The sequence below is a fragment of the Colletotrichum aenigma genome (genome assembly GCF_013390185.1).
Source record: "Colletotrichum aenigma strain Cg56 chromosome Unknown KSG_Cg56_contig04, whole genome shotgun sequence".
In the NCBI taxonomy this organism is placed as follows: Eukaryota; Fungi; Ascomycota; class Sordariomycetes; order Glomerellales; family Glomerellaceae; genus Colletotrichum; species Colletotrichum aenigma.
In genome coordinates, this window is record NW_023500910.1 from 1,506,236 (window position 1) to 1,522,734 (window position 16,499).

Below are 16,499 nucleotides of genomic sequence, written 5' to 3' on the forward strand. Positions count from 1 at the left end.
GAGGAATACAGCTTTGCTATACCTACGGCAGCTCGGGAAAACGACGACATCTTTGGTAGTTTTCACCGTTATTGCACGCTTTTTGTCATTCTCTCTAGGCCAGGAAAGCCGTATCTCATACCCATTGCATTCTCTTCTTGATCGCGCGCACTTTTGGCACTTTGGCCGGGTTCCATCACATTGGATCTTGCGGTCTAAGGTACGCGCAGCAATTAGTCGTCCTCCCCCACCTGCATCCGAAGTGTGTATCTGGCATCACCACTGACCTGCACAAGTCCAGCAACCTTTCCGGACCTTCATTCAATCGACGGATGGACCGGACGTAATAGGTCCGGACACGGCCAGTTCTGAAAGCCGACTTCTGGCAGCAACAACTGGGGATCAGACCATCGTAAGTCGAGAGACTCGGGGAAAGTTGCTTTCGATGGGGTTGCTGACGCTTTTATTGACTTCGCAATACAGCCACAAGTCTGACCATTTCATTTGTAAGCTCCCCTAAGCCTTTCGAGACGTCTTACTCTGGCATCTAGATCAAAGCCACGCGGGCAATGGTGGCTCAACCTCGCAGCGATTGGTCAGTGGGGCTAGAAAAGGATTCCAGTGCCCCACACTATGCAACTTTTGTCGACGCTAAGAGCTGCATGATTGTCTTTGACTTTGGGTAGTCTGATGTGCTCCCGCTATTCGGGCTTCAACATGCCCCGCAAGCTTCTGTTGTCAGACATGGAGGCTAGGTTACAACGGATCATAGGTGTACGACGACAATTCAGTGATTATCAATCCGAAGATGGCCTTCTCTTCAGAGAAACCTTTCGGGGAGATTTTGATATAAAGCGGCGTCTGTCCGACGAAGATGGATCATAGATCAAAGAAGTAGCACACAGCCTTCACAATCATCGTATTCAATTCAACCAACTTACCACTGCCATCATCCTCACATATATCCAACATGTCCACTTACCTCATCACCCAAGCAACCGGCCAGCAAAGCCGCTGGGTCATAACCCACCTCCTCACCGTAGGCGCCAAGATCCACGCCGTCGTCCGCGACCTCCAAAAGGTCCCAGCCGTCCTCCAAAACCCAAACATCACCCTCTTCCAAGGAGAGAGCAAGAACTTTGACGACATCTACCGCGCCGCCCAGGGCTGCCAGGGCGTGTTCCTGAACACCGTCCCCTTCCCAGGCCTGGAAGCTGTCCAGGCCAAGACCGTCGTCGACGCGTGCCGCAAAGCTGGCGTCGAGAGCATCGTCGCGGCCACAACGCACGGCACCGGGAACACGGCCATGTGGGACGACGAAGCGACCAAGAAGATCCAGCTGCATGATTACTTCGCGTCCAAGGCCGCCGTCGAGGACATTATCCGCGGCGGCGGGCTTGAAGCGTACACTATCCTCCGGCCGGCTGTCATCCACCACGATTTCTTCGTGCCGGGGACGTATGGGAACTTTCCGCGCCTGCCGACCCACGGTGTCCTGGACCATTTGCTTGATGATGGGGCGAGGGTGCCGTATACAGATGCTAACGACGTTGGAAGGTTTGCGGCGGCGGCTTTGCGGGATCCAGTCAAGTTTGGTGGCCAGGAGATTGATCTTGGGAACGAGGTCCTCACTATTGAGGAAGTGCGGGATATCTTGGTCAGAATCAGCGGACGAGAGGTGGGCGTGGTGAAGCGGACTCTTGAGGAGGTCGAGGCGATGGGCATCAGCGTCTTTGGCCAGAGGTTCCACCTCATGGCAAACATCAAGGATCTCAGCTGGACGACCGCGAAAGCGAGGAAGGTTGAAGGAAAGTTTGAGATGCCTCTGACTTCTGTTGAGGAGGCATTGCAAAGGGACAGGGCACTTCTCTTGGAGTGTCTACCGGTCAACTAGTTTCCTCATCACTTGGTGTCTTTTTTCACGCGATTAGGCTCTTATCTGTTTTGGGATGTTCTCTTAGATCTACTATATTTTAATCATAGGACAAACTGGAGACGCTCGTTTAAATGAGACATCGGCCCTTCTCTACCTTTGTTGAATGTATTTCTACTGTGATTCTTAGGATACTCAAAGTCCATATTCTCTAGCAATCTTCTCAGCAGCAATTTGTCCAATAACATACGCGACGATTTGAGGATCTGTTTGGAATTGTTAGCAGGTTCTGAAGCAGTGCATACACCGTCTCATAGAAGCGAATCCCAAATTTAAGACTCGACTTACGGCCACTATGAGTGATTCAGTTAGTAGTCTATCACGAGAGAAACTGCGGTTAATGAACATACGCACCTTGGAAGCATGGATGTAACACTCAGATCAGCAACTCTCAATCCGCTCAGCCCATGGACCTTCAGGTCTGCATCGACACAGCTGCCATCCTGCTCAGTCTTGCCCATCCTCACACTACATGAAGGGTGCCACAAGCCAGCGACGTTTTGCTCGATGAATTCCTAGAGGTTTTCAGCTGCCTTGCCGAGTCAAGTCTCCGTGCATCACAACTTACCACGATATCTTCGTCGCTGTCGGATTTGGGCGCAAAGATGGGCCTCACAAAATGCTCTTTCATCGTCGATGTTTGCATCAGCTTCAGCCCCTCCCTGAGCGCCTCTCGCAGGTTAACGACGTCGTATGGGTGGCTCAGGTACTTTGGGTTGACCAAAGGCGGGTCCTTCGGGTTGGTGGATTTGAGCTTGATCTGGCCGCGAGATTGGGAGTTCATGTTCGCCACGAAGATTGAGAAGAAGCCATCGTCTGCGCTCTCGAAGGCATGGTTTGGAGGGATCAGCGGGCCGATCTGGGAGGGGGCAGTTGTGTCAATCCGTCTTGTTAATCTTTGGTTTTGTTGTGGTGCAGACTTACCACCATCTCGTAGCTCGGAACACCTGTCTTCAGCAACAGATCTTTCGCATCTCTGGGGAGGGCTTCAAATTCCGCGGTCGCGTAGGCCCTATCGTTCTTCAGGAACGCGTGCGGAACGGACGAGAAGTGTCCCAAGAGGGGCCCGTTTCCGGTCTCGGTGAGCTGCTTGATGGCTTCTTGGTACTTGGCCGGATCAGCTAGGCCCATTCTGTCCGTGAACCCGGGCTTCATCTGGAAGCAGGTGACAATCATGGGATGGTCCGTGAACGACTTGCCAACCCCGTCCAGGTCTTTAACAACGCTGATTCCGAGTTTTTCCAGGTCTGCCTTGGGGCCGATACCCGAAAGGAGTAGCAGCCGGGGAGTGTCCAATGCGCCGGCTGCGAGGATGACTTCCTTCTTGGCCCGTACTAATTCACAATGTCGTCAGCCTGACATTTTCATAAGTTGTCAAGGCTACTTACTCTGCGACCCATCTTCCTTCACAACTCCAAGGGCCCGATCGTTTTCGAATAGGATCTTGACGATACGTCTCTCCGTCAGGATTTTCAAGTTGGGCGGGATGCCTTTCTCTAGGAATGCCGAGGCGCTGGTTGTGCGCACGCCGTTCAAACTGGTTGATGAGTTCAACGAGAAACCAATTGGATCTCCATCATTCGGATCCAAATTGCGTTTATGCTTTAATCCTGTCAGAAACAATAAGCGATCACTTTCGGTGGGCGACTTACCCCGAGATCAACCCCAGCGTCAATGAAGGACTTGGTCTCCCGCTCGATATGTCCAATGGAAACATCCACAGGTCTGTACCGAGGTTAGTAGAAAGCCATTCACAGTTGAGATGTTGGCGACAGACCCGGAATAGCCATGATACTTCGGATTCGGCTTGACATATCCATCCCACTCTTTCCCCAGCCCATCCGTGTGCAGGTTTTCCAACTAAATCCAAGTCAGCTCTCCCCCAACAATACCACGAATACATCTTCACAAACCTGCTTCACCCTCTCAACAACACTCTCAAACCCCCAAACCTCGTCCCCAGCCGCCTCCGCCCACGCGTCGAACTCCGCCCGCGCGCCGAGCGACCACACCTGGAAGTTGACCGCACTCGAGCCGCCCAGCCCCTTCCCGCGCGCCTGCGGCACCTCGCGGCCCCGCGCGTGCTCCTGCGGCGTCGAGACGTACCCGTAGTCCAGCCCCGGCTGCGCGACCGTGAAGTAGCGCTCGGCGGTGCGCCGGTACTCGGGCTTGTTGATGTCACCGCCGCCCTCGACCAGCGCAACGCTGGGGTGGGAGGGTGTCGCGGCGAGGCGGGCGGCGAGGAGGCAGCCGGCTGTGCCACCTGTTGGGTCGGAAGAGGTTAGCCGTAGACCGGGTATGGGAGGAGATATTGGGAGAAGCCCCTCATCTCATGTTGGCGAGGAGGGGTGAACAGACTTACCACCGACGATGACAAAGTCGAATTCTTGCGCCATGTTGATGCTTTCACGATGGGTGCTTTGGGTTTGAGCGGCAGGTGTAAGCATCAGATGAACAAATATTGCCTTAAATACCATCCTCGGCGCTTCTCCTCATTCTAAGGCTGAGAATTGCTTTTCTCCCTACAGAATGAACTATCGACATGTGTCTCTCGTATTGGGTGAACCAAATCCACATGGTCCGCTGCGGCTAAGGTTTTAGTATCACGGATCGGCGGTCAATTATTCGGCATTTCCAAAGTTCCAACAGACTTGGAGGTTAATGGCGGGCAGACTTAATATCCCCGGAAAAGCATGTTACCCCTCCGTAAAGTTCCCTGGCTTCTCCAACATTTTGGCAACTGTCACTACTGGACTATTGCCGAATACGTTTGGTTTCCCGATGTCGTGCGACGCTGACAATTGGGGTTTGACGATCCCGATGCAACCTGTGAGCTGGAGCTGGGGTTGTTGAGTTGGCGTGCAGAGGCGGATGCAGAAGCGGGTTGAGCTGAGGTGACGGACCCTGTGAAGGATGAGTCTTGTGGCATATAATTGATAGTTAGCTTGCTTTTATTGACTTGGGAGTCAAGACGGCGAGATGTCCGCGCCCATGGTGGGTGATCTTCTTCAAGGCAGTGGTTCAGCCTCTCACGATGCTGTTATCAATCCCACCCATAACCCTACAAATTATTGCTTCTTCCCTTCAATCGAACGAACAGCTGAAATGATCCATCAGATCTAGAGAAGTACTATGCTTGGCTGTATGTTGGGCATTAAACATAGCCGTCTATCCGGGGTTCGGCCGAGTGACCCAAAGACATCGTCTCATCTCATCAACCTCCACACCGCATCTCGTCTAACGCCGAAAGTCACACAACAAGGTGTTCAACCATCTACACCACGGGCCGAAGATAGGTATACCTCTCACCTATTAATCAACGCCTTCACCTTCTTCAACGCATCCTCCTTCACCACCTCCACGGGCGGCTGCACATCAACCCCGACAACATCCTCCTCGTCGTCCTGGGGCGGGTCTAGGCTTTGGAACTGGCTATGCACGAGGTTCGCGCCGGCAAAGTGCCCATGCCTGTTCTTGACCCTCTCGAACAGCACATCCTCGGGCGCGTGCAGCGTCACAAAGTTGACAAAGATGTCCTTCTCCGGGTGCGACGCGCCGCGCAGCTCGTCGCGGTAACCCCGCTTCAGCGCGGAGCAGGTCACCACGACGCCGCGCAGCCCGTCGGTCTCCAGCTCCTTGAGGGCCTCGTCGCGCAGCGTGTCGAGCCAGCCCCAGCGGTCCGAGTCGGTGAGCGGCTCGCCCCTGTGCATCTTTTCCACGTTTTCTTTCGGGTGGTACTGTAATCGTTTTCCGCGGGTGTCAGTGTGTTACCTAGGTATGTTTTCAGGAAGAATGGGGGCACGGACATCGTCGCCTTCGATGAAGGTCATGTCCAGGGCGTCGGTGATGTGCTTTGCTATCGTCGTCTTGCCGGTCCCCGTCGGTCCCGTCAGGAAGATGATGTGTTCTTTCGGGCGCGACATTTTTGTGCGGGCCTGATTCATTCAATATTCGCTTCAAATGGAAAGGCTTGGCGGATGTTCGTCAACGGGATGGCCGATTCAAAGCGGTCTCATCGGTGTTCTCGGACCGGAGATGTTCAGGCGAGATGGGGGAGGTTGCTTTAACGTTGTCCGCCAATGCGTTTGAACGAGGTGGCGCTCTCAATAAGGCAATAGTCGAGAAGCGAGGTGATGGACAACGGAAACGAGGGCACAGGCTGATGGTTCGCAGTGGCCAGGAACACGAACAGGAACAGGAGGCTCCTCCAGACTTTCCATTCCTTCCGGTTGGTCTGATGTTTGGCCGCCTATCGTGGTGTTCGTTCGTTCCCACCTGGGTTTTGCTTGCCGATGGCGTTCGGATGATGTCATGCGGCCCCGACTGTGGCAGGTCTGTCTGTTGAGGCGAACGCTGGTTCGTGTGGCTTGCGTGTGTGTGAGTGAGACAGGGAGCATGTTGCCCCTTTCGTACCCGCATGTCTCGTTCTGGATGGAGGAGAAGGGATCAGACAACTTCCGGAACAGCAGGAACTCTCAAATGAGGTTGTTTGCGATGCATGCACTGAAAAGCTTGCCAATGTTCAATGTTGCGAGAGTCAGGGATTTGGTCCAATCGATGGATACGAATATGCATGTCCGTTTTCCTCCCGTTTTCCGCCCGTGGGTAACGGCACGGGTAGCGGCATCCAAGGGAATTATCAGCACGACATTGTCGTCATTTGGCTGAATTTCGGCAGCAGAGAATGCCGCATCTGATGTCACCCGATGCGATCATTTGAACAACGGCATTTTGGCATCCGTCAGGCACAGCAAGTGACTGATCAAAAAGTTGCCTGCCTTCGATGGATGAAGTGTCTCTCGAGGGCTGGGCAAGGCAGGCTTTGGTTTTAGCACTACTCCCCGCTGTTTCTCTCAACAACCAATAGGCATCGGTCTATTAGTCTAGTTGGTTAGGACGTCGGATTCTGATTCACACCCAGATTTTCCGTAAGCCCAGGTTCGAATCCTGGATGGACCTTTCTTTTGTTTTTTTGACTAACCAGGAGAATCCGCTATTCATCAGGTGTAATTATCATGCGGATGCCTCCTGCTTTTTGAAGTTTCGAATCTGCACCCAAGTCCGGAGTCCTGGGCCGTTCTGACGTTGTTCTTTTGGCATCTGCGGCCCGAGATATATGTAGCAGGAAGGACCGCCCACGATGCACGCTGTACGGCAGAAGCATGTCAGCCACAGTGCTCCTTCTTAGTTGGCTGGTTAGGTACATGCGGCAAGCACGCACTGAGGAGGTCTTTCCCCCTGATCGAAACAGCGCTGCTGCCCATTCTTCATCCCCGAACATCAAACCACACACATCAATCATCTCATCCAACCTGTCGTCGTCGTTCTGTCACTTTTTTCTCTGCTACCTCGCAGATGGCTCCCTCGTATTGGCCGGATATCTCGCTATTTTCTCACTTCAACACAATGGCCATTCTTTCTATCCGTACCGCACGTCGCCAGCACCCTCTCGGAACCAGTCATCCGTCGCCAACGCCTCTTCGGAGCTCGCAAAGCTGATGATGGTGCTCTTGGTCGTCGTGTATGCCTGGTACGCATCGATGCCGTTCTCGCTGCCAACGCCGCTCGCGCTCTTCGCGCCACCCCACGGACTGCTAGGATCGTTTCGATGGTGCGTGTTCACCCACACGATGCCCGCGTCAATCTGCTCCGACACTCGAAACGCCTGCGCCACGTCCCGCGTCCAGATGCCCGCTCCTAGTCCGAATTCGCTGTCGTTTGCCAGCGCGATGGCCTCCTCCTCCGTCTTGAATGCCGCCACCACAATCACCGGCCCAAACGCCTCCTCCCGCCAGATGCGCGTCCTGAGGATGTCGCCCCCGGACTTGGACACCAGCACCGTCGGCTCGTAAAAGTACCCCTTTGAGAAATCAGTCCCGTCGAGTCCGCTCGTGCCAGACATGCGACGACCCCCAACCAACGCGTCGCCCTCCGTCGCAAGCGCATCGTCCACAAGCGCCTCCACGTTCTTCAGCTGCTTCGCCGAGATGAGCGGTCCCATCATGGATTCTGGGTTGCTCGGGGATCCCATGCGTCGCGTGATGGACTCCGTCTTCGTTTTGAGCTTCGAGACCAGCGTCTGCAGGGTCTTCTCCTCCACGAGGATTCTCGTGCTTGCGACGCACGTCTGTCCGCTGGCGATGAACGATCCAAAGGCGATGCCGTTGACTGCGACGTCGATGTCGGCTTGCTCAAACACAACCAACGGCGCCTTTCCTCCCAACTCTGCCGTGTACCGCGCCAGATTGCCGCCCACGATTGACCCGATGGCTCTGCCTGCCACCGTCCCGCCTGTGACGTCCACCTTGCGGACGAGGGGATGCTCAACGAGCGCCTTGCCCGTCGTTGCGCCGTAGCCGGGCAGCACGCTGAACGCACCTTCAGGCACGCCCGCCTGCTTCAGGATCTTGCCAAGCAGCAGCGTGGTGAGAGGCGTCAATTCGCTGGGCTTCACAATGACACTGTTTCCCGCGGCAAGTGCCGGCGCGATTTTCTTGACAGCGATGAGCAGCGGGTGGTTGAAGGGGGTGATCTGCACAACGACGCCAAGGGGCACGCGATCAATCCAGTTGTGCAGCTTTCCTACGGTCGGGAGCACCGCACGCTCTTCGGTGCGCAGCAGCGCAGCATAATACTTGAACCACTTGACGAGCGTGGGCACCTGCGCGCGCATCTCGCGTATCGCGCGTCCGGTCTGTTGCACTTCGAGGGGGATCAGCGAAGGGAGTTCCGCCGTGAGGAGCTCCGCCGTCTTGTCGAGGACCTCGGCCCGGACGTGGCGGGGGGCCTTGGACCAGGTCCCGGCCTTGAACGTGTTGTGCGCGACGCGAATGGCCTCGTCGACATCTTCAGCGGATGCGGCGTGACAGCTGCGAGTCGTCGGATGGTTAGAAACAAGGACAAGAAGTGCTCAGTAAGCTTGACAGTTGTGACGGGCATGACAGCACGGAGAAGGATTGGGGCAGAGGGGACTGAGTGCACTCCAGTGACCCAACAGATGCAAGCCTTACCTTGCAAAAATTTCGCCCGTCGCAGGGTCTTCGACTGGTATCCTGTTGGCACCGTGTCAGCCGCGAGCCATTGAGCTTGAGCCACGAGCATGAAGCACGAGCACAGATGGCCATGCAGATATTATGCGCGCGCGGGGTCAACTCGCAGAAGAGAAGAAAGGGACGTCACGAACTGCTCTGCATGGCCCGGCTTCTCCTGGCCTCCCACCCAGAGGTTGAACGCCTGGGCTGTCATCCTGTCTTCTCAGCTGTCCTGTCAGTCTCGAAGGTTTTTTTCGTCCGTGGAGTCCTGTCCAACGAAAGAAGAGAATGTTTCTTCGAGACCGCTTTGCTTTAATCGGGGAGGTGAGAGTTCAAAAGGACCCATTATCTCTTCATGCGGGGCTCAACGCGGGATACATGCGATTAGCTCCCCCTCCCCCTCTCGGCCGGCTCCGTGTTGGTGGCTTCAGTCTCCTTCCCCGCCAATCTCCTGTCTAGGTAGGTGTCGGTCCCCTCCCGCAGCGTCGCCGATAACAGCTCGCCAGTCCATCCCGGTCATTGGGCTTGTTTGTCAACCAATCTCGTAACACGACCACAGACAGGGGATGATGCTGGGCCCCCTTCAATCGCTCGCCCGCTGCAAGACCACAGCCAGCTTCGCCGTCAAAAAAGACGAAGGCTAGAAGCAAAAGAGACACTGCCAGCTCGAGAACGGATGGGGAATACATCACAGCTCGCATCAGTTGGCGCGACTAGCTGCAGGCCAATACAACTTATACTTCAAGGGGGCACGCCCTCCTCGCTCGGCTGTTCTTGGTGGTTTATGGTTGGTCTTGGTACCCAAACGCACATGCTTTGCTCGACAAAGGTTGTTTCTCGGTGCTGCAGCCAGCAGGCGCAATGAACCATTTTCGAACGGGAGGCATGCGGTATGAAGTATCAGACCGTGCTTCGTGCTTCAAACCTACAGGAAACCTCCGTGACAGCAGTAGTTGCTGCTGGCCCTGCATACTGTCAATGTCGACCGCTCTGCCTAGCTGCCATGGACCTGGGCCGGATTTCTCCCATGCCATCACCGGATGCCATCTCGAGCATGAATGAGCTGGGAGGAATATAAGCTGGCCATCCGAACGACGGTCCGGAGACGACACAATGAACGGGCTTTTAGGGAAAGGAGCCAGCCAAATTTGACATTTGCCCTTCTCTCTCTTTCTTTTCCTGTTTGTGTGGTTTGCTTTACAACGATACCTGACGGCCGGATTGATTCCCGTCTCTTTGCTCTCTCTAATCCTCCTTTCGCGGTCAACGGCCTGCGGCCGGAAAACCTGTCGCTTTTCAGAGCTAGAGCACCTGGGTAGCCAATCCAGCGAGATCTACCGCGGATCCTTCGTTTCATTTCTCTCTTTTCTCGACGACTTCCACAAGAAAAAGGCAAACATGGAGGTCCTACGCACCATCTTCAAGCGCAGCAAGCCAAAGGTGGTTCAACCGCCAAAGGTCCTCACCGACGATGTCTACCCCGTCCATTTCTTTGACGACACGAAGCCATTCCGTGGCATGCTACTGAACTGGACCCTTCGTTTCGACGATGTCCTCGACGCCGACAAGCTCCAGAGCTCGTTGTCGCGGTTACTTGAAATCGGAGACTGGAAGAAGTTGGGCGGTCGCATGAGGCTCAGCGTAAGCTCCCCTCTACCCCTTGCTCCCCCGCACACCCAGTTACACGATACCCTCGCCTCGACTTAACCCAAAAGACACACAAAGGCTAACATAGCTCTTCTAGCCCGACGACAAGCTCGAACTTCACGTACCTGAATGCTTCACCCCGGAACGACCTGCCATCCGCTTCTCCCACGATGTTCACGACTTTCCCATCGCAGACCACCCTAACGCAAAGCACCTCCCCAAGTCAACCTCAGTCCCCTCAATACAACCCGGCGTGGTAAACTTCTACACTCTCGGTGCCCGCCCCGGCGCGCCCATGACCCTCGAAGATCTCCTCACCTCCGATGAACCCCAGATCCACCTGCACGTCATCTCCTTCACAGACGCAACCGTCGTCGGCCTTCTCTTTTCACACGTTCTCTTTGGCGCCGCCGGCATGCAATCTCTCGTTACAAATTGGTCCCTCGTCATGGCCGGCCGCGAAGCCGAAGTCCCTGCCCTCTGCGGTGCCCGTGAAGACATTCTTGAGGACGTCGGCGTCCAATCTGACCCGGACAAGGAACCCTTCCTCCTGGACCCCCGCCAGCTCAAAGGTCTCCGCCATCTACGCTTCAACATCCGCTTCCTCTGGGACATGTGGCGCCGTCCAGAAATCGAGTCAAAGGTCCTCTGTCTTCCCCCAAAATTCGTCTCAGACCTTCGCGCCCGCGCCATGGCCGACCTGCACGCGATGGACGAAAAGGGAGCTCTCGGCGCAGAAGAAGAAGCCCCCTTCGTCTCCGAGGGTGACGTGCTCACCGCGTGGTGGACCCGTATGGTCTGCACCGCCCGCGGCGGCAAGCGCTCTGTTACCGTTCTCAACGCCGTCGACATCACCGGTCGCCTCAAGTCTGTCTTCGCCCCAGGAAAGCACTACGTCCAAAACTTCGCCCTTGGCACCTGGACCATCCTGTCGTCGGCCGAAGTTGTCAAGGCTCCGCTCGGCTACGTCGCAAAGTGCTTCCGCTACGACATCCAAACCCAGACCACCCCCTCCCAGATCATGGCTTTCATGCGTCGCCTTCGCGAGGCAGGCCGCTGCGGCGACCAGCCCGTCTACGGCAAGCCGGACTCTATGCTCATCATCTTTACCAACTGGAGCCGGTGCAAGTTCTTCGAGTGCATCGACTTTGCGCCCGCCGTTGTTCCCCGCGTTGACCCTGCCGCCGCTGCTGCTGCCAACAGACACTCTGCCACCTCCGCGGACGGCGAGATCACCGCCACCACACCGCAAGACCCGGAAAAGGCCGCTGCGGAAGCGACCGCCACTGAGGTCTCATCCGAGCTCGCCGCGAAGAAGCCGCCTCCGGGGAAGCTGTCGTACCACCACTCCCTCGCGCGCACCCGCAGCGTGCTCAGCAGGAACGTGTTCACCATCCTCGGCAAGGACTTGTCGGGTAATGTGTGGGTCAGCGCGCTGGGCCACCCCGAGTGCTGGGAGCATCTCGAGAAGTACATCGCGACCTCGTCCAAGTAGAGCAATGTCAACTACCGGCGTTTGTAGAAAACGAGCTGTCTTTCGCATGGAGGTTTCAAGCGGAGACACGGCTTGATGTATTGGTCACCTTCCTTATTATTATTACGCCTAAATCCCTCCCTCAATACATGTCACTCCCTTCATATGCACTGCTAGGAGTTTTGTTCTGCTTCACAGTTAGGTTATCACCGATAGTACCTTTGGGTGGTTGATGAATACGGGATATCTCAGTGGCTTTTGTTGAATCGGTTAGACTCATGATGATGACGACTAGTGGATGCAGGGAGGTGAGACTGGTAGTTATTCGAACAACGGGTTAATTACACGCACAAGTTAACTTTTTCACGCGAGATATGGACCGAGACGTGGCAGTACTAAGTAGAGACTTGAGTTTATTCCGAGATTCAATATGAGTGACCAAGAAGATTGCGTTCTACGCTGGTATCAAATAATCGAAGGATGGAAAAAAGGGCTACAGATGAAGATATCGCTAATGTCGTACATGCGTGAGCGTGGTGGTATGAAGAATTGCAAGAAGCCCCCATTCGCGAAGAAAAGAAACCAAAAAACTCCATCCCAGACCCACCTTACGTCTTGGTCACAATCGCATGCGGACATCATCATGTTCATGAGTCGTCCTGGTCCATGAAGAAGTTGACAATCTCCTTCAAATCAAACAGCGTGACGCCGCGGCGTGGGTAGCAGATGTACACCTGCTCGCCGAGGACGCCAAATTTGTCTCTGAATTCGGATTTCCTGCCAAGACCGAGACTCTTGACGATGGCCGCGTACGTCTTGCTGAGGAACTTAGCCCGGGCGCCGTGCAAGTGTTGCCCTGGGACGAAGCGCTCGCTGACGCCGGCACCAAAGGTGACGGGGCCCGAGATGCACGAGAGGGCGTACTCGATGAGAACTTCAATGGTGCCGTGAGGGGCGTTGGGGAAGTCAAGGGCCCACTTCACCTGCCAGCCGTACCGCGGCGCGAGCTGCGCGAGGACGACCATGCACAGAACCTCGCCGTCCTTTTCAGCAGAGAAGTAGCGACGGTGTGCCTGGTCAATCCATGGACGGATCTCCGTCATATGGACCTGCTTCTTCTTCTCCTTGCGCTTCTCCTTCCAGGCGGCGATGGACTTGTCTGCGCGGCTGATAAAATCTTCGTTGGGCTTCACCTCGTGGATCTTGATACCCTCGCGCTTGACGCGACGAGCTAGGCGGTTATCCGGGGCGGTGTGCTGGTCGGCATCGGCACGTTGCTCTTCGGTACAGGACATGGTGCGCCAGCCGATGCGCCGACCGAGAATTTCTTGGACTTTGTTGGAGACAAGCATCCACACAGGAGTGAGCTTAAGCTCCTTCGTGACGAACTCGACGAAGGCGGGAATAACTTCCTCGTACTGACCGCGGTCGCAAAGAGGATCGCCAGTGATCATGGCAAACTTGCCTTGCTTGACGTAGCCGACAGCCGCACCGCTGCTATGGCGCCACAGCTCAAAGCGCTCGTCCAACCAGGATGTGTTGGTGGCGTCGCCGTAGTTGGCGATGAGTTCTTCGAGAGCTGGCATTTCTCTGCCCGCCCAGATTTTGGTGGTGTCTGCGTTGGGGTGGGGGAGGTTGAAGGAGCGTTGAGGTAGGGACTTAGGATCGCGGTAGAAGAGTGAGCCGTATCGGATATCGCCCAAGTTAAGAAGGAGGAAAACGATGCGGTCGAGACCAAGACCTGCGCCACCGTGTTGGGGAGCGCCCAGGTCGAATGCCTCAAGGTATTCCGACATTTCGTCTTCCGAAATTCCATTCTCGGCCATGCTCTTTCGCAGTTCCTTCGGGTTATTGATGCGTTGACCGCCTGTGCAGATTTCCTGGCCGCGGACGAAGATGTCGAAAGAGTTTGTCCAGAAGGGGTCCTCGGCTTTGTGAGTGTAGAATGGACGGGCATTGGCGGGAAATTTGTCGAGAATGTAATAGTCGGTTTTGTACTTTTCCTTCACTAGCTCTCCGAGTCTGATCTCGTCTCGAGTTGAAAGGTCTTCATCGGCGACGTCTCGGCCGTCATCGCGCAGCATCTGCAGACCTTCGGGGAAGGGGATGATGGGAGTCTCCTCGAGCCAGACGAGATCTTCACTTGGCCACCTGTCCCGGATAATCTTGAGCTCAGGCATGGCGTGCACTGCCGTAAAGACGTTCTTGAGAACCTGGTCGATAACCTTCAGAAGCTCGTGGTAATGCTTGTGAATCTTCATCTCGATGTCGAGACCGGTGTACTCTGTCAGGTGGCGATGGGTGTTGGAGTTCTCGGCACGGAAGACAGGGCCAACCTGCGGGTGTCAGTAATGGTTCATCCCAAGGCGTCATTCAATGTGAGGCATACCTCGTAGACCTTGCCAAAGTCGGCTGAAATAGCCATCTGCTTGGCCAATTGCGGGCTCTGGGCTAAGAAGGCGCGACGGCCAAAGTAGTTGAGCTTGAAAACTTCAGCGCCGCTTTCTGTCGCAGCTGGCTGCAGCTTTGGTGTTTGGATCTCGATGAAGCCATTGTTGTCGAGCGTTTCGCGGAACTTGCGGGTAATCATAGCACGGACACGGAAGAGGGCTTGGTTGGAGGGATGTCGCAGGTCGAGAACGCGGTTGTTGAGCCTGTTGTTCATGCTCTCGGGGGGTTGGTAGTTGCTGAAAGGAGGCGCCTGTGCGGGATTGAGTAGGTGGATGGAGTAGATGTCGACCTCAACATCGTGGTGATACGCAGACTTGACATCCTCGACAGGTTTCTTCAGAGAACCGGAAACCTGGACGATGGACTCGGGGTGCAGCCGTTGCACCCACTTCACCATGTTTGGCGTCACGTCATGCAGCACGCCCTGGATGGTGTCGGTCTGGTCGCGGAACAGAATAAAGTCGAGGTGCTTGGAGATGTTGCGCTGTGTGTGGATTCGGGCGCGGAAGGTGACTTTGGAACCGACACTTAGTTGGCCGACCTCGGCGATGGTGTTGAGTTCGGTTGGGTAGTTTTCCTCGCTTCCCTCGCCGTAGCGGGCTTTCGTCTCGTCGTCTTCGATCTTGCGAGCCTCCTCGCATTCTCGCCTCCTGCGCTCTTCCAGCTCGCGCTCCAGCTGCTCACGACGCTCCTGCTTCTGGCCCCGTTCCATCCTCTTCAGCTCACCACTCCTCGTCGGGCTTCTGCCGTAGCTAGACTTGCTTGAACCACTCGACTGACTAGTCTTACTCGACCTCGGGGTCTGCTTCTCGTATACGGTTGTCTTGGTGGTGGACGGAGTGGACTGATCCGAGTTGCTTTTCATCGACAACCTGTGCGCAATACGTGACAGGGGGTTCGTCGAGGGCGGTGCCCTTGGGGTCTCTGATTCCATCATGTTGATGTTGGTGTGTCACTGTCGCCGCCCCTTGGCGAATGTCGGGTTTGAGGTGGTCTAGATGCTGTTGGTTTCTCGGCAACGGGTATTAGGAAGAATACGTCGTGAGAAAAGCCAAGACAAGTTTTAGGGGAGGGAGGGCATATATGGGTAGATCACTGCAGGTACCAGTCTGGACACACGGGTCTTTGAGGACGAATGAGCAAGAAGCAGAAGGGACGGGAGCTGGGGAGGGTGGATGACAAAAATAAAAAGGGTGGCATGGACAAGAAGGACACCGACATCAGTCGTGATGAGGGCACTCGGCGCACATCAGAGTCCGCGGCGGACAAGGCTTTCCGCCCGGGAGGAACGCTGTTGCTACCTGCAATACCCGTCCAGAGCTTCAGCCCTTTACATTGGGCATCAGGTACGTGTGACTTGGCCATGATCAAGCAGCTGCGACTTCAGACCGCGCAAGTCTTGGTTCCAGGCGGCGACCAAGACGCTTACACGGCAGGACAGCAGGGCGGGCATGTTCCAGACTGACGTTCGGGTGGTAAAGATACGTCAGGGCGTCAAGGGCAGCGACGAAGTACACGGTACCTGCGGGAAGGAGTACCTGCCCTACCTCTACCTCTATTGTGCCGTTGCGGACAGGGCAGGCACGAGTCGAAAAAAGTTTGCCGAAAGCAACGGAGAAAGGCAGGAGCAGGAGCAATGGATCGATCGCAGGTGCATCGGACAACACTGGGCGGTGGCCCCCGGTGGTCCCTTCCCTGGCAAGACAGCGAACTCACGTCGTGACTTCCTCACACTTTTTTTTTTTTTTTTTTTTGGGTGAGAAGTTTCCTCGCCTTCCTGCCGCAGCGACCATGTGGTGTCAGTGCAGCGTCATTTGATGTGGGGCACGGTACGTGCACCGCGGTACGTACCGCCAGAGACACGGGAAGAGAGGAACCAGCAAAGGGCCGGGGAAGGTGGAAGGGGCAAGGGAAGGTCACGGACGGCGAGACCCACGCTCATGACTGGCTGATATCATATTGCAGCGGCCAGTCGAGGACCGTT

At 55.6% G+C, this 16,499-nt stretch overlaps 6 protein-coding genes across 6 annotated transcripts; 2 read left to right on the forward strand and 4 right to left on the reverse strand.

Annotated features, from left to right (window-relative positions):
* Window positions 1-949: 949 nt before the first annotated feature.
* Window positions 950-1,873, forward strand: nmr-1 (Nitrogen metabolite repression protein nmr; the record flags this gene model as incomplete). Its single annotated transcript, XM_037321528.1, has 1 exon — window positions 950-1,873. The coding sequence occupies one exon, from the start codon at window positions 950-952 to the stop codon at window positions 1,871-1,873; it is 924 nt and encodes a 307-aa protein (XP_037179975.1).
* Window positions 1,874-2,184: 311 nt separating this feature from the next.
* Window positions 2,185-4,308, reverse strand: CGCA056_v006278 (alcohol dehydrogenase; the record flags this gene model as incomplete). The annotated part of the gene is made up of 9 exons (XM_037321529.1): window positions 2,185-2,190; window positions 2,263-2,427; window positions 2,481-2,771; window positions 2,837-3,246; window positions 3,301-3,514; window positions 3,565-3,637; window positions 3,690-3,772; window positions 3,826-4,175; window positions 4,275-4,308. The coding sequence occupies 9 exons, from the start codon at window positions 4,306-4,308 to the stop codon at window positions 2,185-2,187; spliced, it is 1,626 nt and encodes a 541-aa protein (XP_037179972.1).
* A 909-nt stretch (window positions 4,309-5,217) lies between these two features.
* Window positions 5,218-5,835, reverse strand: CGCA056_v006279 (putative gluconokinase; the record flags this gene model as incomplete). The annotated part of the gene is made up of 2 exons (XM_037321530.1): window positions 5,218-5,649; window positions 5,719-5,835. 2 exons carry the CDS (start codon window positions 5,833-5,835, stop codon window positions 5,218-5,220), a joined length of 549 nt encoding a protein of 182 aa, XP_037179973.1.
* Window positions 5,836-7,331: 1,496 nt separating this feature from the next.
* Window positions 7,332-9,157, reverse strand: feaB (Phenylacetaldehyde dehydrogenase; the record flags this gene model as incomplete). Its single annotated transcript, XM_037321531.1, has 3 exons — window positions 7,332-8,781; window positions 8,923-8,964; window positions 9,096-9,157. 3 exons carry the CDS (start codon window positions 9,155-9,157, stop codon window positions 7,332-7,334), a joined length of 1,554 nt encoding a protein of 517 aa, XP_037178874.1.
* A 1,184-nt stretch (window positions 9,158-10,341) lies between these two features.
* BOT5-2 (Acetyltransferase BOT5) lies at window positions 10,342-12,085 on the forward strand (the record flags this gene model as incomplete). Its single annotated transcript, XM_037321532.1, has 2 exons — window positions 10,342-10,584; window positions 10,688-12,085. The coding sequence occupies 2 exons, from the start codon at window positions 10,342-10,344 to the stop codon at window positions 12,083-12,085; spliced, it is 1,641 nt and encodes a 546-aa protein (XP_037178873.1).
* A 626-nt stretch (window positions 12,086-12,711) lies between these two features.
* Window positions 12,712-15,452, reverse strand: CGCA056_v006282 (Aspartate--tRNA ligase; the record flags this gene model as incomplete). Its single annotated transcript, XM_037321533.1, has 2 exons — window positions 12,712-14,400; window positions 14,454-15,452. The coding sequence occupies 2 exons, from the start codon at window positions 15,450-15,452 to the stop codon at window positions 12,712-12,714; spliced, it is 2,688 nt and encodes an 895-aa protein (XP_037178872.1).
* Between the last annotated feature and the right edge of the window lie 1,047 nt (window positions 15,453-16,499).